Here is a 21,311-nt window from a genome sequence, read left to right as displayed (position 1 = left end):
CTTCCAAATAACACACATGTGAAACACTGGGAGCAGCTAACACATCACAAAGAGATAAACACACATAAACAGGCCCATTAAAATAGAGTGTGAAGGGGCGGATTTAGGCATGGGCGATCCAGGGCGGCATCTTGGCTGGTCAACAACTTCGGGGTGTTCTCATGTACAATCGCCGCAAACCCCCCGATTTTTTGTTTAAAAATAGAAAGAAAAAAAATATCTGCATTTAGTTTACAAAGTGAGTTTTCCCATCATTTTATGAATATGGTTCAAAACTGAAAAGAACAATATACATGTGATGCACTCTATGCATAATAATAACTTTTTTATTTTTGAATTATAATAAAAAAAAAAATTGAATAATAATTGTAATAATCATAATAATTATTTAAAAATAATAATGGATATAAAACACATTTTGCATGTGAGGCATATAAAGATATTCATTGTCAATTAATGCGTTCGTTCGTATGTAGCTTGTGAGACCTTTTTACATTCATTTTGCAACACTGTCATCTGTTGGTCTGACTGTCACAGCACAACAGCATAATAGCTTTAATTCCTCAACTCATACTGAATTTTTAAGATCCAATTAAACTTTCACCCCCTTCAGTATGAGCATATGAATCGTTTATCCATAGCTAGACAATGCTCTTAAAGTGACAGTTTAAATAAAGCAACAACAACAAACACAAAATTAACTACATTCATTTTACTCAATATCATGTCCCCTTTAAGCCCTGGTGCTCTCTTTGGCTTCTAGGCTCCTCTCATTAACACGTGCTTTGAGCATATACAGTACTTTTTTAAAAGTGCCAAGCCATCAAGGCCGATATATCATTATGTTCCAGACTGTGCCAGCGTCACATACTCTCTCAGCTCTGATTGGCCCATGCCATTGCCATGGCCCATTGGCATCATGTAGTCAGATGGATGAGGGAGGACCATACCACCTTGATCTACACTAGGTGCGTATGCAGGGGGGTCATCTGAAGGGTTATGGGTCGAGATCTTAGAGGGGGCGGAGTCTTGAATTGCAGACATGAGGGTGGGAGGAGTCATAACATATCCTCCATTTATTGGAGCAGAATTCTCAGGATTTCCAGGCACGCATGTGCCATCTCCTTCAGAGGACACGTCAAATATTTTGTCCTGGGGGCTGGCATCCTCACAGCACAGAATATAAGGCCCGGTGAAGCTCGTGCCTGATTTGTCATGGCACATACCCTCCCTGTCGTAGGAGCACAAGTGGTTTGATCCATCTGACCATCCCACTTTGACAATGGTAGTGTCTAAACTCATGTCTTCACTGTGCAACAGAAGTGGCTCCCCAGAGACACTGTTAAAAAGTTACAAGTAAAAGGAAAATATATTCATACTCATATTTGGGTTACATTTCTGAAAAGTAGTCAACATGGACATTTGGGATGTACAAATGCTAAATGAACACAAAAAATCAGGGTTCAAACGGTTATGGAAAACCTGTAACTGGAGTCATGAAAATCTTCTAAAAGTATTTCACCCAAAAATTAAAATTCTCTCATCATTTACTCACCCTCATGCCATCCCAGATGTGTATGACAAACGAAGATTTTTGGAAGCATATTTCAACTCTGTAGGTCCATACAATGCAAGTCAACAGGGTCCAAAACTTTGAAGCTCAAAAAGCACATAAATGCAGCATAAAAGTAATCCGTAAGACTCCAGTGGTTAAATCTATATCTTTAGGAGTGATATGAAAGGTGTGGGTGAGAAACAGATCAATATTTAAGTCCTTTTTACTATAAATCCTCCTCCCTGCCCAGTATATGCAGGAAAAATGCAAATCGCCAAAAACAAAAGAACTCTTAGGAGAGAAGAGCACTTAAAAGGGGAGATTTATAGTAAAATAAATGACTTAAATATTGATCTGTTTCTCACCCACACTTATCATATCACTTCTGAACACATGGATTTAACCACTGGAGTCGTATGGATTACTTTTAAACAGCCTTTATATGCTTTTTGAGCTTAAAAGTTTTGGACTCTGGTGACTTTCATTGTATGGACCTACAGAGCTGAAATATTCTTCTAAAAATCATTCTTTGTGTTCAGCAGAAGACAGAAAGTCATACACATCTGGGATGAGTATGAGGGTGAGTAAATTATGAGAATTTTCATTTTTGGGTGAACTATCTCTTTAAAGAAATATTCTGGGCTCAATCAACAGCATTTGTGGCATTTCAACTCGTCTCTCGTTTTCTTTAAAAAAAAATAAAAATAGAAGTAGAAGAAGAAGCAAAAATAGAGGTTACAGTGAGGCACTTACAATGGAAGTGAATGGGGAACATTTTTGGAGGGTTTTAAAGGCAAAAATGTGATTTATAATTTTATAAAAGCATTTACATGAATTTTTTCTTTTAAAACGTGTGTATAAAGTTGTTTAAATCGAGCTGTTTTTGTAGGATTACAAGGATTACAGCATTTTGTTTTTTTCATGGTAACAAAGTTGTAAAACTGGATATAAGTTTACACAGACATGGTTAGTAAGTGATTTTATCATGCTAAAATCATGTTAACACACATATTGTTTATGTCTTGTGTCTATACTTTTGAAACAGTGAGTATTTTAACATTCACTTCCATTGTAAGTGCTTCACTGGAACCTCGATTTTTGCTTTTTTTAAAGAAAAGCATAGATTAGTCAAATAACATTTTTACGGTAATCAACATTATGCCACAAATGCTGTTGATTGAGCTTAACTTGTATTGAACCCGAAATATTCCTTTAAGAAAGAATTTTTGGGAATTTTTAAATTGTAATTTCCAAGTCATCAACTCATCAACTCACTTAAAAAGTAATGGGAATTTGTATAGAGAATACATTTTCTAGTTATGCTTAGCTCTAAAACATTTCATCGGCTAGAAATTTCTCTCTGTGAACGCATTATTTTTAAGCAAATGAAACTATAAGTATTTGTAGGTTTAAACGGTTTGTTGTGGGAGCTAACCTGCTTTTGCAGATACTGATATCGTCTGTAGCCTGGAGGACACACATGGTGATTTTCTCTTTCTCACTCTGAAGATATGGCCATCCAGTGGAAGACTTCTGAAAGAGAGAGAGAAAGAGGAATGATGTAACACCTCAGTAACACCTCTAAAGGGGTTTGTGTTTTAGTCCTCAGTGAAAATCAGGAGAAATACTTAATGGATATGTAAACAAAAAATACTGTCCATACAGCCTGCTTTGAAGGACAAACAGCTCTTTCTTTGATTTTAAATGTAATGCACAAGTGTTATCTAAAACCAAACTTAAAGAATTACACAAAAACTATGATTTTAAATGAAAAAAGAAAAGAAAGACTAAAACAAAACTGAAACACTGGTTGAAAAGCTAACAGAAATGTCCATGTTTTCCCAAGATCAGTCAGTAAAGACACTCACCTTAATCATTTCCTCCATCACTCTGCTGTTTATGGGTGATGGAATCGATCCCCTCCATAACTCTATCTTTCTGTTTAGAGAAATGCACACCCATGAACAAAACACACAACTAACAATAACTAACTACACATGATGAATGACAAGGTGTTTTACCTGTGACAGGCCGGAAGGGCATTATACAAGATGGCGAAGAGCACAGCCACAAACACAACAACCAACATATAGATTATATTGGTGATGGACCATGAAGCTATACACACATACACACACAAACAGAAAGAGTTGTTTTTTGTATTGACTTACCATGATAATGTTTTACCGGCATATATTGTTAGTTAAGATTCAGTGAATTCTGGACACGCTGGACCACTTTTTCCATGTCAAAAAGTGATCCAATTTATCTGAATGGACTACTTGCACAACTGCTTGCTTGTTCTAAGTAGGGCGGTTCAGGTGTTTCCGGTTACACCGTTCAGTGCGTCTACATGCAGAGATTTACTGTATTCATGGGAAAGCAGTTAATTTCTTTTTTTAAGGCTGTCAGTTGATTAAAAATCAATAAATCAAATTTCTGGCGCTAACGTGACATCTCAGTTTTATAATTTGCTGAAATTTGCCTCTAAATATATTTTTTCCTTTCCAAATGTAGCTAAACTCAGCTCCTGAATAATAAAATCAAACATATATAATCTGCAGCAGTCTGGCCGTCTCATTAACACGCGTTTCATTCACTGATGATATTTCGTACCAGTTGAGATTCAACGATAAATTCCTCCAGTGGCGTAACTTGGATCTTGTGGGCCCCAGTGCAAAACATCTTGATGGGGCCCTTTGCCACCCCACCCACTCGTAGCCTGCAAGAATTCACTTAAAATATATGACACTGAATTGTAATTTTTTTGTTTGCACATTATTGTCACTAAATGTCTCAATAGATTTGATCCTCTCAAGGCACCTTTTCAGAAATTATGAGAAGAATCGTATTTATCTTAAAATGTCTTTCTAAAATGATTAAAATGGAATTCCACAAATGAGCTGTGCTATTTATTCTGAAAGGCTGCATTTTACTTGTGCTGTAAGCGATTTTAGAGTGACTGAGCCGTTGATTTAGCCACGCCCCCTCATTCCAAAACCCAGCCCTCCAAAAATAATTTTGAGACAAAAACCGAGCAAAAGAGCAGTTCCTGTGGCTGTCAAATTCAACAGTGGCACAATAGCGCCCTCAACTGACAAACATTATGAATCATCTCCTCAATGATCTGGTTCAAATGAGAAGGATGGGACTAGAATAATTATAATGACAGGACACTTCAAGTTTATCTGACGTCACAGACATAGTTTGCTTGATCAGCTGAACTTTCTGAAGCACTGGAGATGCCCAATAATAGTATCAATGTTGCATCATGCTCTTTCTCAGCACAATTCTCTCTACTTTGTGATATAAATGTTTTCTAGATTTTAATAAAGGTCACCATAGATGAGATGCATAGTGTGTAGTCCAGCTATAAATACAAAGAAGTTCCATTAATGAAATGCTGATGATGGTAAGGTCAGTTAAACTTTGCAAACAATTGAATATTTTAAGGTAGAGCCCACAGGCCTCCTTAGACCATGGGCCCCAGTACGGCTGCCTTGCCCAACCTGCCAGTAATTACGCCATTGAATTCCACCATGCAAGATTGCAAATGAATTTTCTTTGGATAAATGTCCCAGACGTTTTATTTATAAATACATTAGCTGTTATCTTACTCTGACCATGCTTTAAAAAAAAAAATCACTCACAGTTGTATTATCAAATAAAATAACTGCGCTAAAATATATTTAACCACACTAAATATATTTAATCTATTTCAAACTTTATATCTCATTATCTTTAACAGCTCTTACTTATGCATTTGCATTTCAACATTTATCGATATACAGTACATATCAATGAAACAGTGACACAAAATAAAGATTAAAACATACATTTATTAAAATAGTTTGATGCATGCGTTCATCGGGTCTCTCTCCCTCACACATGGAACATAGCAGTGACTGAAGCACATAGTTGTTTAATTCAAAGAGCGCCGCTGGTGCCGACACCCTTTATGTCTCCTTCCACCTTTTGTCATTTGTTTTTCGAGCTGATCCATGGTTAAATGTCTGGTACAGACCTCCGTGTGAGGAGAAACAGTGAAATGCACTTGGATTGGAGTATATACCAGCCATTGCTCTCTCAGATCGGCTCGGCCTGTATTAAAGCTCTGAAAACTGTTCTTCTACTGAATTTTGAAGAAGCTGTATATGGTAATGTGCACAATATCTCTTCTCCCATCTCTAAAAAGATCCGTACTTTAAAATCCTCTTTTGAACACTCATTTTAAGTGGCTTTTGGGAACTAGGCCACTACGACGCATGTAAACACATTCAACCGGAATGTATACGAGGCTCAGTGCAAGTAGTCCATTCACCCTATATATGAATTATTTACTTGATTCTCTATGGTTTAAGGATGTTAAAATAATTTTCCGGGTTCAATACAAGTTAAGCTCAATCAACAGCATTTGTGGCATAGTACTGATTACCACAAAAATTTATTTTGTCTGGCCCCTTTTCTTTTTTTTCTAATTAAAAAACAACAAAAAAAGCCATAAATTATCGTAACTGTGAGGCACTTACAATGGAAGTGAATGGGGCCAATCCTGTAAACGTTAAAATACTCACTGTTTCAAAAGTATAGACACATAATGTAAAAAATATGCGTGTTAACATGATTTCAGTGTAATACAGTCACTTACTAACTATTTCTGTGTGAAGTTACAGCCAATTTTACAACTTTGTTGCCATGACGATGTAATGTCAACCAACCCTAAAACCCTAAAATGACTGTAAAAATGAAAAACTTTACAGCTCAAATAACACATGAGTTTTAACAGAAGAATAGATGTAAGTGCTTTTATAAAATTATAAGCTTCACATTTCTGCCACATTACTGCCACTCCCTGTCTCTCTTCACTGACTGCCGGTTGATGCACGTATCAAATTCAAGGCTCTGATGCTGGCGTACAGAACAGTCACTGGGTCTGCTCCAACATACCGAAAATAATTTCTGCAGAGCTACGTTAGAAGCCTGCGGTCAGCTAAGGAACGTCGCCTTGTACCAACACAAAGAAGCACCAAAAAAACCTTCCCGGACTTTCGGCTTCATTGTACCACATTGGTGGAATGACCTTCCCAACTCCATCTGTGAAGCTGACTCATTTTCTGTCTTCAAAAAATGGCTAAAAACACATCTTTTCCATGAGCACTTAACCAGTTACTTTAAAAAAAATTGTTTAATCTGTTTTGAACACTACTATTCTGAAGCTAGTGAAACCTTGTAATATGGCACTTTTTCATACCACTGTCTCCTTAAGAGTCGCTTATGTGTTCCTCTTTTGTAAGTTGCTTTGGATAAAAGCGTCGCTAAATGAATAAATGTAAATGTAATACCTCCAAAAATGTGCCCCATTCACTTCCATTGTAAGTGCCTCACTGTAACTTTGATTTTTGCTTCTTCTTCTTCTTCTTTTTTTTTTAAGAATTCTTTGGTAAATAATTTTTTTGTGGTAATCAACATTATGCCACAAATGCTGTCAATTAAGCTTAACTTGTATGGAACATGTTTCTTTAAATAAGCCATGTGTTGTGTTTATTTTTGCAATTCCTTTTCATATCGCTATAGTGACATAAAAATGACACTTCAGCTTTAAGAAAGAAAATCACATTTCAAGACTGAAAAAGGCCTGATCAGAAGACCATGCCTGAAATCAAAGGTGTTACCTGGGTCGGTGATAAATATTGTTGGCGGGGACCATTCTGATGGCCGAACAACATATTGACCATCCGGTATATGCAGTAGTCTAATGTGGGCCTGGTAACGTGTTGAATGATTTAGAGAGCTAGAGGGAATCTCAAACTTGCTGTCCCCCTGAGTAAGGTTACAAGACACTAAAGACTTCAAAGAGAGAGAGAAATAATGCTTGAAATCAGTCTCAGCAACAACTAAACAATTTAACGGTTTAATATGTGCATATTTGCAACATAAATTAAGACTGAAAGATAGGTAACACACCTTGTTGGTCCAGATTTGTAGTTGGATTTGGAATTTAAGATATTGAGAAACTTTTGGCAAAGACCAGGTTAGTTTGACAATGCCATCTGTCACGTCCACCTTGACCGGGTCGGGTCGTGGAAGTTGAACTAGAGGAGCACATGAATATGCCGTTACAGGTCCTGTTTAAAGTCTTAGGTTTTAGACATACAGCTTATTTAGCCATCAACCCATCAAACTTTTCTTGCCTTCATCCTGTCAACACAACAACCTCTTAACTGTCCATCCTTCTATATGTCAGTGGTGCTCAATTGTTGGTAGGTTTCAGTTTTATTGTTTAACTATGTCAAGACCACTGTAGCAAATTATTTATTTTATTTACTACTAAATTATTTGTGAAATTGGATTCATAATATTCCTGCTCCTCATTTTCAGAAAAAACCCTATTGGTTAAACCTCATTTTAAAAGAAGATAAGAAGACAGGCAAATTGAACAATTTTGCCATGTAGTTGTTAGGACATTTGTAGTTATGTTACATTTGACACTGAAGCTTTGAAGCTTGTGTATAAAAAATAAACAAAAAATTGCGCTGAAGCACTGAATCCAATCTGTTTTGCCATAAACATGTGATCTATGACATTCTCCAAGTACAATTTTATATTTCAGGTGGCACAAAATGCCTACTGTGTGTGGTACTAAGCCTGTATTGTTCCTCCAAAACACCAGATGGCAGCACTAACACAAGTATTATTGGATTACAGACTCCACTAACTACCAAGGGGTTAAAGGGATAGTTCATTCTCTCATCATTTACTCACCTTCATGCCATCCCAAATGTGTATGACTTTCTTCTAATGTACTCAAATTAAGATTTTTAGAAGAATATTTCAGCTATGTAGGTCCACACAATGCAGGTGAATGGGTGCCAGAACTTTGAAGGTCCAAAAAGCACCATAAAAGTAACCAATATGACTCCAGTCATTAAATCCATGTCTTTAGAAGCGATATGATAGGTGTAGGTGAGAAGCAGATCAATATTTAAGTCTTTTTTTCTATAAATCTGCTTTAACCTAGCGGTGAGCACTTTCGAAGCATTGTTTCACAAAGCTTCGAAACCTTTACGAATCATTTGTGTTGAACCAGTGCTTCGGAATGCATTTCAAACTGGCTAAGTCATGTTATTTCAGCAAACGAGGCTTTGTTAGTTAATACTGTTTCGAAACATTTTTCAGTGTTTCGTGATTGGACACTAGGAGGCGTTGATCCCACAGGGAAACTGTGAATCAGCGTCAAATGCAGGCTGGAACTGATCTCGAGTCAGTTTAGAAATATAATAAATTGGGTTCATAAAATCAGATCTGATTTAATTTTAAATTAAGTTATTTTAAATTCCCTGTCGATCACCTTGAGTTATATGTTCCCCCGAAAAAGAATCAAAATGTTGTGTTAATAAGAAAGGGACATTTGAGAAAGATATTTATGAAATATAAAGAAATCTATTTGTTCTACAGAAAGCAGATCTGGAATTTGAACTATCATCCAAAACATATACGCACTCTTTATTCTTTGATGTAAACTCCATTTGTAATAGTTCAAATGCTATGTAGCCTAGAGGTGAATGTGATAGTTTGACATCTGAAGTATTGCATTTTTAAGGTCGAGTCCCCTGCTTACTGTTTGCGAATTATACATTTTCTGTCTAGTTAACAAAATGTTTATTTTACAAACTGTATAAGCATAAATATATTGTTTTAATTTGGGTATACAAAACAAAGTGTTGGTTTAGTATGAAAAAACAATAAGCACTGTTTAGTATTTAAAATCAATTAAAAACAATATTCATATAAAGGCCAACAGTCTATGAAGGTCTGCATATTATGCAAAGATTCAGATCTGTGTATTCCAGGATAATGACGATAACTATGAAAAATATAATGTAAATACAGGGCAGCTGTAACTGCTTTTGACTCGAGTCTTCTCACTGCATTTACATGACTGAGACCAGCAGATGTCCTCAGAGTGCGGTGTTTAAAGCGCTTCAAAACAGTGAATCATTTTGCGAGGCAACTGGTTCAATTGATTTGAAGATTCGGAAAGCTTTGTTTCTCCCATCACTACTTTAACACCCATTGTACAAAGGTGCCTAAGTTTGTTCCTGGCAGGCAGCAGATGCCCTAACCCCACCCCCATCTCAAATCCTAATCATATGGAGCCTGTAAGGCTGAGTACCCCACCAGGAACAACACGAGGCACCTTTCTCCCATTGCGTACTTTACCAGCCCTCCTAAGCACGTTCATGACAGTTCTTCTCCTTCTGTATGTTGCTGAATTCTTTGTGCATATCGCCACCTACTGGGCTGTTGTGAAAATATGATTTATTTATTCTTTTCCTTTGCTTTATTCCCCCCTTTATTTTTCTTTCTCCTCCCTGCCCAGTAGGTGGCGATATGCACGAAGAATGAGAATTGGCAAAATGGAAGAACTCTGTCCTCTCGTGGCTGGTGAAAGTGTAGATTATTAGTAAAAAAGGACTTAAATATTGATCTGTTTCTCACCAACACCTATCATTTCGCTGCTGAAGATTCTGATTTAACCACTGGAGCTCTTTGGATTACTTTTATTTTGCCATTATATGCTTTTTTGAGCTTCAAAGTTCTGGCCACCATTCACTTGCATTGAATGGTCCAACAGAGCTGAAATATTCTTCTAAAAATTCTTCTTAACTTGTGTTCTGCAGAAGAAAGAAGTCATACACATTTGGGATACATTTTTTGGGTGAACTATCCCTTCAAGTTTGGCTGGTTAGGCCCAAAAGCACCTTTTTCCATTAATAGTATTCTAATGATGAATAATTTTTGCATGCAACATTTAAAATGCAAAAATGTCATTACATTATAGTAGATGTTTTAAAAGTGTCTGATTCTTTGAAGGCATCTTAAAAGCGTAAAATGGACTTAAACTGCCATTGTGATCAATAGAATGCTAACAGATAGCTCCTTGAACCACCCCTTAAAAAGACTTACTATATTTTGAAGATTTGAATATCCTACTGAAGTACACAGGCCTCAGTTCCACGGTTAACAGGTGAGGGTCAGAGGTCTTTAAAGAACAGGAAAACTCTGAAAGCTCAGCATCACTGAACTTCAGCAGAGGATTATTACAACATTCAAAGGCTCTAAAGGGCAGAGAAAACATTGAGTCGGGGTTGTCAGTGTGTGGGATATGAAACCACAATGTAAAATCGATCGTAAATGATACCATGTGGGCCTTTCTTTGAATAGTACTCACAGACTGTTGTCATTTTCACGGCCACAGAGATGATATGACATAAAGTGAGAATGCTCTGTCTTCATCTGCCAGGAACATGTCACAATGGTTTCTCCCTCTATCACACACTGCAGGTTAAAAAAACCATCTAAAAGCAAGAGATCATAAAACATGACTAACATGTCTAACCCAAACATGTATTTGCACTATAAGTGAAAATACTTCATTATTTTAAACTATTAATTAAAGTTTTAAATGACCAGTTTGTTATGGACTGGGTTCTTATTACCATCGTGTGTCCTCCAAGACACTAGAGGGCTCCAGTCACTCCAGAGTCCAATAGCAACATGTGCCCTGACTCTGGCTTGGTAACTGTAGCCCAGCAACAGTGACTTATTTTCAATAATATACTCTGTAGCATTGATCTTGTCCACAACCTAATAAAAAAGAAAGAGAGAAATTACACGCGTTCACTAACACAAACACCCATGCACATATGCTGCCAGATAACATGCGTCCATTGGTAATATTGACACTTGCATAAATACACACACAAATGAAATGAACTTTGCATGGACCCACATAAATATCCAAATCTTTACAGCTGATCTGTCTCCAGTTTCAGAAAGGTAGCATCACTCTTTCATGTGGAGACTTTATCTTCGGTGGGAATCTTGTGACTAGTTTGAGGTTATATTGCTGTTTCCTTACAATGGCAGACTGCAATGTTATAGTACATTGATATATATTGAAACAATGCTGCTATTACACAGATATTGCTGGATATCCACAAGGTATTCTATGAGAAAAAGATACTGTTTTGGTTAGTAGTTTAGGTTTGTAGTTCGTACTGAGAAAGACAAACGTTCTGTGGAGATATTTGTGTGTTACTGTCTTCTGTGTCAGCTGTTACAGAACCGGTAACAGATGTACATATGAATTCCCTTACGAAAATCGAGAGTTCATGGCAAATTTGCCACTGATAATTTTCACATGCAAATGAGCTTTGCAGGAAAACTTGTCCATTGTTGCCAAAGGTTTGCTGCAGGTTCACCACTAGCGGTGAAGAGCTGCAAACTTCTGGCAAACATTTATAACATGTAACCATATATATATATATATATATATGTTAACTGTGACTAAGCAGCTGAAAAATTCCAGAAAATTGTGTCAAGCCTTTAGACAATTAGCCAATTAGCTTTTGATAGGAGGTGTACTGAATTTGAGGTGTACCTGTGGATGTATTTTAAGGCCTACCTTCAAACTCAGTGCCTCTGCTTGATATCATGGGAAAATCAAAAGAAATCATGAGGAAGGAAAATTATGTGGATATATTGAAGCAACATCTCAAGACATCAGCCAGGAAGTTAAAGCTCGGTCGCAAATGGGTCTTCCAAATGGACAAAGACACCAAGCATACCTCCAAAGTTGTGGCAAAATGGCTTAAGGACAACAAAGTCAAGGTATTGGAGTGGCCATCACAAAGCCCTGACCTCAATCTGATAGAAAATTTGTGGGCAGAACTGAAAAAGCGTGTACGTGTAAGGAGGCCTACAAACCTGACTCAGTTACACCAGTTCTGTCTGGAGGAATGGGCCAAAATTCCAGCAACTTATTGTGAGAAGCTTGTGGAAGGCTACCCAAAATGTTTAACCCAAGTTAAACAATTTAAAGGCAATGCTCCTAAATACTAACAAAGTGTATGTAAACTTCTAACCCACTGGGAATGTGATGAAAGAAATAAAAGCTGAAATAAATAATTCTCCAAATTTCACATTCTTAAAATGAAGTAGTGATCCTAACTGACCTAAGACAGGGAATGTTTTCCAGGATTAAATGTCAGGAATTGTGAAAAACTGAGTTTAAATGTATTTGGCTAAGGTGTATGTAAACTTCTGACATCAACTGTATATATATGTATATATATATATATATATATATATATATATATATATATATATATATACACACACACACAGGACTCTGCAAAAGTTTTAGGCACTTGTGAAAAACTTTCAAAGTGAGGATTTTTAAAAAAAAAATAATGACATAAATAGTTTTCATTAATCAATTAACGTTATACAAAGTCCAGTAAACAGAAAAAGAGCTAAATCAATATTTGGTGTGAACACTTTTGCCTTCAAAACAGCACAAATTCTCCTAGGTACACCTGGACACAGTTTTTCTTGGTTGTTGGCAGATAGGATGTCCCAAGCTTCTTGGAGAATTCACCACAGTTCTTCTATCTACTTAGGCTGTCTCAGTTGCTTCTGTCTCTTCATGTAATCCCAGACTGACTCAATATTCAGTGAGGGGCTCTGTGAGGGCCATGCCATCTGTTACAGGGCTCCCTGTTCTTCTGTTTTATTTTATTTGCAAAAGTAATGTTTGGGAGTATAAAATGTATATTTCCTATTGACACACTAAAGTAGCAGATATAAATAACCATCTTAAGACAGATGTTTTTGTGAAGCATCTTATGTGCCTAAGTCTTTTGCACAGTACTGTATATATATATATATATATATATACAGTATATGAGTAGTGCAGAATAATCTTTTATTATATAATTGTTTCAAAATATACTTAATATTTGAGAAATTTTTTCCACCAAATCAAAGTCATTTTGTCTAACCAACATGGTAGGTTGCCATTTTGACAAAACAAAACAAAACAAAACAAAACAAAACAAAACAAACAAAAAAAAAAAACAGAGAAGATCCCTTTAGACCCTCATGACTATGTGTAAAGTTTTAAAACAATATCATATATTTTGACATTTTTATGCAAAGGCATATTTTGTTCAGGTCATATGGATTAATTCATGATATTTGTAAAAAAAATAAAATAAATAAATAAAATAAAAAAAAAAAGTTTTATTTAAAAAATAAAATAAAATGAATGATTAAGTTAATGTCAAAGTACATAAAATTATTTTAATACCTTTTACTTGATGACCATGTGGCATTTTAAGTCATTTACTATTTATTTATTTTTTTTGTAGAAAATGCGATAAATGTTTTTCAAAAATGTATGAAACCAAAAAAGATTCGATTTCTGCAAACTTTACACCTTTGTTATAATTTTTTTTTTTTTTTTTTTTTTTTTTACAAGATCTCTCATTTTTAATCACCTCGGCAATATTATTTGTCAATGACCCAGTAATTATAATTAGCTTTTTTTAAAAAACAATAGAAGTCTATGGTATGTTCTCTTTTAAATATCTAGGTAAACGTGTACGTGTGTGTACTCACAATCCAGTCATCCCCATATCTGCGATACTGAAGCTGGTACACGAGTGTTCTTGTGATATTTGAGGATGGTGGATATGGGTTTCTCCAGGACAGAAGATGACCTCTACCATCTACCTTCTCTGTCAAATCAGTCGGGGTGAGAACTTTTCCTGAAAATGCAAAAAGACAACTTTGAAAGGTTTTTCCACACTAGAAATGCTTTAGAACAAACATTTATGCACAAAACACACACTTACCTTGCTGGACTACTCTAAAAGTTGTGGGTTTCGATACACAGGGCACTTTGAAGTATAGAGTGTGACTTGTTGACTTGGAAAACCTTGTGGTGTCATAGCGACAGCTGTGAGAGACCTTCCCATTGGATAAAAGCACACTGAGTCCATCAGAGACACAAAGTGTTTCTGCCCTAAAGAGAGAGATAGTGAAAGTGACAGAGACAGAGAGAGATAAGAAAAGAGACAGAAATACCTTTTTATTTATAATTTTGCAGATAACGAGAATTTCCCCCATGACTTTTCTCTGAAGAAAATTAAATCTCACTTGAGCTTTCACCTAGTTTTGTTGTCCCTGAAGTACAGTGCCTGTGACGATGTATTTCCTGCTGTGTGTAAATGAACATGTGTTTCCTCCTCCCATGCGCATCGAACATGGGTCATGTAGTCATTGTAGCACTGCAGTGAATCCATAACTGGAGACCCTTAAACAAGAGTTCAAAGGTCAGTATTATAGGCCAAAGGGTCATATTTGAGGTTAACAGTTATAATTAAAGGGATAGTTCATGCCAAAATCGTGTCATTATTTACTCACCTTCATGTTGTTCCAAACCCATAGGACTTTCTTCCGTCTAACACAAAAGGAGATGTTAGGCAGAATGACTGCCGTAGTCACCATTCACTTTCATTGGATCTGTTGTCATACAATGAAAGTGAATGGTGACTAAGTCTATCATTCTACCTAACATCTCAATTTGTCTTGAGGGTGAGTAAATAATGACTGAACTGTGATTTTTGGGTGAACTATTCCTTTAAAGGAAACCCTTATGCCATCCCAGATGTGTAAGACTTTTTTTCTTCTGCAGGACATTAAGATTTTTAGAAGAATATCTCAGCTCTGTTGGTCCATTAAATGCAATTGAATGGTGGCCAGAAATTTGAAGCTCCAAATAGCACATAAAGGCAGCATAAAAGTAATCCAAATGACTCCGGTGGTTAAATCCATGTCTTCAGAAGAGATATGATAGGTGTAGGTGAGAAACAGATCTCTAAATCGCCATTTTGACCAGCCCTTCTATGCGTGTTCACGAGAGGTCTTTTGTTTTTTGCCCATTCGCATTCTTTGTACATATCGCCAGTGGCAATATGCGTGAAAAATGCGAATCTCCAAAAAAATAGAAGAAAAAGAACTAGGTCATATCATGAATGCGCATAGGAGGGCTGTTTGAAAGTAGATTTAAAGTTAAAAAAAGTACTTAATTATTGATCTGTTTCTCATCCAAACATATCATATCGCTTCAGAAGATATGGATTTAACCACTGGAGTCGTATGAATTACTTTTATGCTGATTTTATGCTTTATGTGCTTTTGGGGGCTTCAAAGTTCTGGCCATCATTTACCATTCACACATCTGGGATGGCGTGAGGGTGAGTAAATGATGAGAGAATTTTCATTTTGGGTGAACTATCCCTTTAAGATTTGTCCACAAAGTACCACTGGATAAATGTTGATGGATTCTGGCAAATAAAACATATTATTACACTGCTCTCTGGACTACTTTATTCTGATTTGTGTTAAATATTTATGGATTTTAACCTCTGAATTATCACTCTTTTCACACCAACGCAAGTTTGAAAAGCGAATTGGCGCATGCTTCAACTCAAAACAGTTACCGACTTTAGTAAAAATGGACTTGGAGGAGTTCAGTAATAAAGCTGAATTATGTAAATTTTTCAATGTAAAAATACTTTCTTCTATCCCAGCTTAATATGCAGAGACAACTATAAGTAAGCCATTCATATATTAATTTTCTCAAACACACAGTCTCTGTGTGACACTCTGTGTTTGTTTTGAGCTACCCACTTAGATCTGGTCGGGACCCAGGACTATTTGACTGACGAGGGCTGTTTTTGGAAATCTGTTTTAAAAATGTTTTAATTTTTGCAATTCCATTCGGGTGCACTAGTGTCACAGAAATTAGTAAACCTTTTAATAAAGAAGGTTCCTGTTACAGCAAGCATGCGACAGCAATGAACCGGTAAGAGAGATTGAAGAGAAAACTTAAAATAGAGGAAGACATTTGACACTGTAGCTAAATAAATTGACCTTTTTCACACTCCGGGTTTTGGAAAGCAGAAGTAAATGATTGTGCTGTGGTAATTCATTTTTATTTTATTTTTACTAATTCCAGGGTAATATAAAGCATAATGTTATACATTTACTCAATATTTTCAAAATGTATAATATAAAAAAATTGCGAGATTTAAGCTGCTAAATAAGGCGGAAACTTGTCATCACAACATGTGAATAAAGGTCTAATGCAGATTAATATGATACTGTGACACTGTTGCACTGTTCGTCTTGCTAGGCCAATATTTTCAATGCAATAGACTAAAAAAACACAACCCCACCCTCAAAAATGTTTTATAGTAATAAAACACTACAATTGCAATCCATAAAAATCAAAATACATAGCCTAACTTTTATAATATAGCAACAGATGCCTGTACAGTATCACTAAAGAAAAAGACCACAATGATAAGTGATGATGAATCTGTCCTCTTTAAAACAACAACAACAAAAACAACAACAACATCTGATTTCAGTTTCAAAGCTTTTTCCAAGAGCACCACTGTCGCACAGATACCTGACCACAAGCAGGAATTTCCAGAGACACTTGCTAGACTTAAACATTTCTTAAAGGGATTTTTCATTCTCAGACTCTGCAAGACTCTTGATTTTAGTTAGAAGTGAGAATGAGACCTAAACTCATGCCCTGAGTTACAAGTGTCTGCAATGGAGAATCTCTTTCGACTGTTTAGTAAAGCATTGGGATTATAACATTTATATGTATCGGTACAAGACGAAAGCCATAACATGATTAGAAAAACCACTGATAATGGTCTATCTGGTGGACACAGGCCTGAACCAAACAGGATTTTAAAAAATGAACAGAATACAATATCTGAAAGTGTGATCTTTCTTTCTTACCACTCCCAGATGTGAGTTCACGAAGATGACACTGGTCAGCGCTGGTGATTTTGAAAAGCAGAGCAAGTACACTCATATGTAGCATCCAGGTGGAGAACATTGTGGCTGAGATGCAAGACCGGAGACCAGCGAAACGCTTCTTACAGGTGGTTCTTCCAGTTACCTCCAAGATATCTGAATATTTAGAAACTACATAAATTTAAGAAAAAATGTGATAACATGCATTATCAGTTTATTTAAGCATATTCAGCAAAAAAATGGAGCTCCCTCAGACACACATATACTGAAGTCAACTTAAAGACATCTCAGACATTTGTGGTTATGACAAGTTAGCACTGCTTTTAAGCACAAAACTTCCTTCCTTTTTTATACTTTGCACACGTGCGCACAAAACAATACACATACTAGAAAGCACTTTACACAATACACTTTAGAAAGCATCTAAAAAATACGCACAAAATTCTTAAAATGCCCAAAAGTACGTATATTGCTTACTTTGTGTGACAAAAGCATGATGTCCTTCAAATCCATGTAAAAAAACCATCCATCTTTGAATTAAAAATTTAAAATCCATCTTTTAATTAAAGAAACATGTCAAGGAACCGGTGCGCATCATAAAAGGCTCCAGATCTTCATGAATATGTTGGAAGAATGAAAGCACGTCTCGTACAATAACGATACATGAAACGGTGGTGTAAACCTGACTGTCCTTCCATGACCCGCTAGTGGAACTATACAGTGTAAACACAGATGCAGAATGTGGCACTATGTTTCTCGTAACTGCCAGTAAACTGTAAGGAAAGGGATTTCCCTGATCTTAAAAGAGAGTGAGGGGCGTAAGGGGAGAGAGAGAGAGAGCACGGTTAAACTAAACTAAACTAAGTTTATAATTTTGAGTTTAGTATTTTAGATTTTGTACTTTTTGTTATATTGTTTTACCTTTCAATCAGTGTTTTGTAAGGTAGGACTGCTATTTTTAGTTGTGGTAAAGTGTACGTGTGCTGTTGGTGAGTGAACTCACTTAAAGGGAAAAAAACTAAAATACTTTTTACTCTACAATTTGTTCCTATAGTGACATAAACAATGTTTTACCAATGACAAATCTTGGTGGTCTTCACCTGTGCATGTCTTAAAAACATATATTTTAAAATGTTTTAATTTTAACATCTTGAGTTTACATTTTCCTATGTCAAATATTAAGATCTTGAAATTATCTTTGATCCATATACAGATCAGAATATTTCTGATTTGTAGATCGTCATTTCACTGTATGTCAATGGTTTTTAAGTCCTTTTAACTTCAGTGTAATGGTAGATATACAAAACAAAAACTACTCCTCAAATGTTAAATGATGTTTTTGTGAATGTTTAATGGCTGAGGAATTGTATTTAATTTAATTTTTTCATTGAAATTAATCACATTTTGGTTTAATAACACTGCATACTATATCTTATTAGCACATGAGTTTTCTCCTTTAATCACTACATTATTTAAATCTATAGATCATTTGACTGTATATGAATGCCACTTCCTATTAATCTTTTGCGAAATTCAGCAGCTCAAAGCTGAGCTGGAATGTGAGTTATGATAATACTTCATATGCATATGCAAGTATAAATAGTATCTAAATATCCTTACCTTTATTTTCATCATTAAAAACAGGCTAGTTAATGTTCCATTCCTCTGTGCTTGGACAAAATTTGTGTGTGTGTGTTTGTGTGTCTTTAGCAATCAACTTCAAATCAATATATAGTACTTCCCTTGTGTGCGTTTTTTTTTTCTGTGTGATTAAGGGTGTGTTCTCATTACTGAAATGCATATGAACACATGAGATCATTTACTCAAACAACTAACCAGAAGTTCCTTTTTTCTCAGTCGGGTAAAAACTTTAGTTGCTTGGTCATCGGAAATTTTCTTTCTAAGGTCTAGTTTACCATGGTAAAAGAGTTAACACAGAAAAACTTGTTGGCCACACAGTTGCTATTCTGTATTCAGTATCACAATTAGCATGAATACCACCAAGCCTTATAGTAATAATTTTGCAATCATTTACTCACCCTTATGTTGTTCCAAAGCAATATGACATTCTTTCTTCCGTGGAGCACAAAAGGAGATGTTAGGCAGAATGTTAGCCTTAGTCACCAATCACTTTCATTGTATGGAAAAAGATGCAATGAAAGTGAATGCTGACTGACACTAACATTCTGCCTATTATCTCATTTTGTGTTCCATGGAAGAAAGAATGTCATACGGGTTTGGGACATCATGAGAGTGAATAAATTTGCATTCTTGGGTGAACTATCCCTTTAATATAAAGAATAAAATTGACAGTCCTGGTTCAGAAAGGGACACAAGAATATCTCTATACACACATTCACACCAACAGATACACATCTACAAGCAAATTCACACTCACACTCCTACACTCAATTGCAAACCCACATAAACACAATGACATAGGCACAAACACTGTGCTGAGAACTTTCCAGGAAATATCAGGATAACCTGGAAGTGTCAGAAAGACCCCCCATCTCTCACACCATGTGTGTGTTTGTGTGCTTGAATTATACTCAGCTCTTCTATGTAAATTCATTCATAAATAAATAAAGTAATTTACCTTTTTCACAAGTTTGCATGTCTACCTACAGTAGTCCTTGAAGTGGAAATGGTAAACAGATTGGTATGGAGGGGCTTGAGCACTCCTGATTACTTAATTTAAGTTACTTAAGATTACAAATGAAGGTGATGCTGGAAGAGTTGAGGTAAGCAGCCTCTACATGTGCTTGTGTTGTGATTGACAGGACTAAATTGACAAGCACCTCCACAAAAAATGACCAAAGTTCAGCAATGCAACTCTATGTGGTGCAAGCTAATATGTTCCTTGAACTTGCTATCTGTTAGACAATTGGCTAATGTGATATGTTAAGCCAATCAGCTCATGTCGGTGTAAGCTGATTAGTCCTTTGTCATGTAATTGGGTAGCCAATCAACTTGCATCTCTTTTCAGACTTGCAGATTAGCTGGTTTTACTGCAGCACGCTGCGAAGGTTTTTCTCTGAAACCCACCTCCACCCCAGCTGCAATTGTCTAGATCTGCTACATGGGGATTGTTTGTAATGTCTGTTTGTGCAGCAGCATGCCTTACATGCTTGTCTTAGCATGTCTTGAATTTTTTTCTAATTGTGAAGCAGCAGCAGCAGCATGTCCACATGCTTAACTCAGTATGTAGTGTATTTTCTAATAGCAAATCTCCGTACTTGCTCTACAGCAGCAGCAGCAGCAGCAGCAGCAGCAGCAGCGTAGCAAATCTAGACCGCCAAGACCAATATACCATCATTACTGCATTAACATGCTAAATGTTTCCAAGAGTTGTCTTGACTGAACTTCCTTTAGAACTCTTCCTTCAGAACATTTATTTGTTGCATGGAAAAATGTTCAAAGGACTATTTCCCTATTATATCCAGTAACCACAGGAAATCTCTTGGCAACTGAGGGCATGTTGGAAATTATGTTGGTAGAGAGAGCTGAGAGTACTATACTCTTAATGATAGCTGAGAGCATAATCAATTTAGCCAAAATATTCAACAAATCAAGATACACGGGGTGGGGGATTTGTAGAATGTTCTGAATGACAGGTTCAGGCTCTGTGGAAACCTGCAGAACTTTCTTTTGGATGCAAGATTCCTTATAGGCCTGCTTTTTAGTAACCTGAAATGAGCATGTAATTTGGCTACAACTTCAATCATCTTAATACGAATGAAGTTTTAGCTATAAAGATTCTTAGGCTACGTACACATTAATCCGGATACATTTGAAAGTGTTATCCAAAAGAAGCTTGTCCACACTGAAATGTATAATAATGCTTAAATCTCCTTTACTGCGCATGCGAAAAATCTCCGTTCCATGTACGGTCTGAAACGCAGTTGTCCTTGTGTTTCGTGGCCGACAGCAATTCCGAGTAAACTTCCCGTTGCCTTTGAAGGAATGTAATGTGAAGGTTGTACACAGTAACATTTATCTTTAACAATGCTATCAAAGTGAATATCAGGCACAACAACACCACTACAACATAGGCCGCCATCTTGAT

The 21,311-nt window shown here is 36.2% G+C and overlaps 1 protein-coding gene across 2 annotated transcripts; it reads right to left on the bottom strand.

The window, feature by feature from the left end:
- Positions 1-236: 236 nt before the first annotated feature.
- On the bottom strand, positions 237-18,976 carry LOC127451394 (interleukin-3 receptor class 2 subunit beta-like). Of its 2 annotated transcripts, none has more exons than XM_051716080.1 (14): positions 18,863-18,976; positions 17,225-17,413; positions 14,573-14,717; positions 14,257-14,426; positions 14,021-14,169; positions 11,056-11,203; positions 10,788-10,914; positions 10,523-10,674; positions 7,520-7,647; positions 7,228-7,402; positions 3,577-3,673; positions 3,424-3,493; positions 2,991-3,088; positions 237-1,339 (listed from the first exon to the last, which is right to left on the bottom strand). In XM_051716080.1, the coding sequence occupies exons 2-14, from the start codon at positions 17,322-17,324 to the stop codon at positions 841-843; spliced, it is 2,058 nt and encodes a 685-aa protein (XP_051572040.1). In that variant the 5' UTR covers positions 17,325-17,413; positions 18,863-18,976; the 3' UTR covers positions 237-840. The 2 variants fall into 2 exon arrangements, with proteins under 2 accessions (XP_051572040.1, XP_051572039.1); XM_051716079.1 differs by lacking the exon at positions 18,863-18,976 and adding an exon at positions 17,720-17,992.
- Positions 18,977-21,311: the final 2,335 nt, after the last annotated feature.

This window comes from Myxocyprinus asiaticus, chromosome 14, assembly GCF_019703515.2.
Source record: "Myxocyprinus asiaticus isolate MX2 ecotype Aquarium Trade chromosome 14, UBuf_Myxa_2, whole genome shotgun sequence".
Classification (NCBI taxonomy): domain Eukaryota; kingdom Metazoa; phylum Chordata; class Actinopteri; order Cypriniformes; family Catostomidae; genus Myxocyprinus; species Myxocyprinus asiaticus.
Note: the sequence above shows the minus strand (reverse complement) of the source record. Positions and strands in the feature narration are given on the sequence as shown.

Excerpts from the sequence above, each read along its gene's own strand:
- LOC127451394 (XM_051716079.1), bottom strand. The coding sequence starts at position 17,798 with ATGGATTTTAAATTTTTAATTCAAAGATGGATGGTTTTTTTACATGGA. Across the intron at positions 17,414-17,719 it reads TCATGCTTTTGTCACACAAA|TTTCTAAATATTCAGATATC; the intron begins GTAAGCAATATA and ends AAATTTATGTAG. Across the intron at positions 7,403-7,519 it reads TACAAATCTGGACCAACAAG|TCTTTAGTGTCTTGTAACCT; the intron begins GTGTGTTACCTA and ends CTCTCTTTGAAG.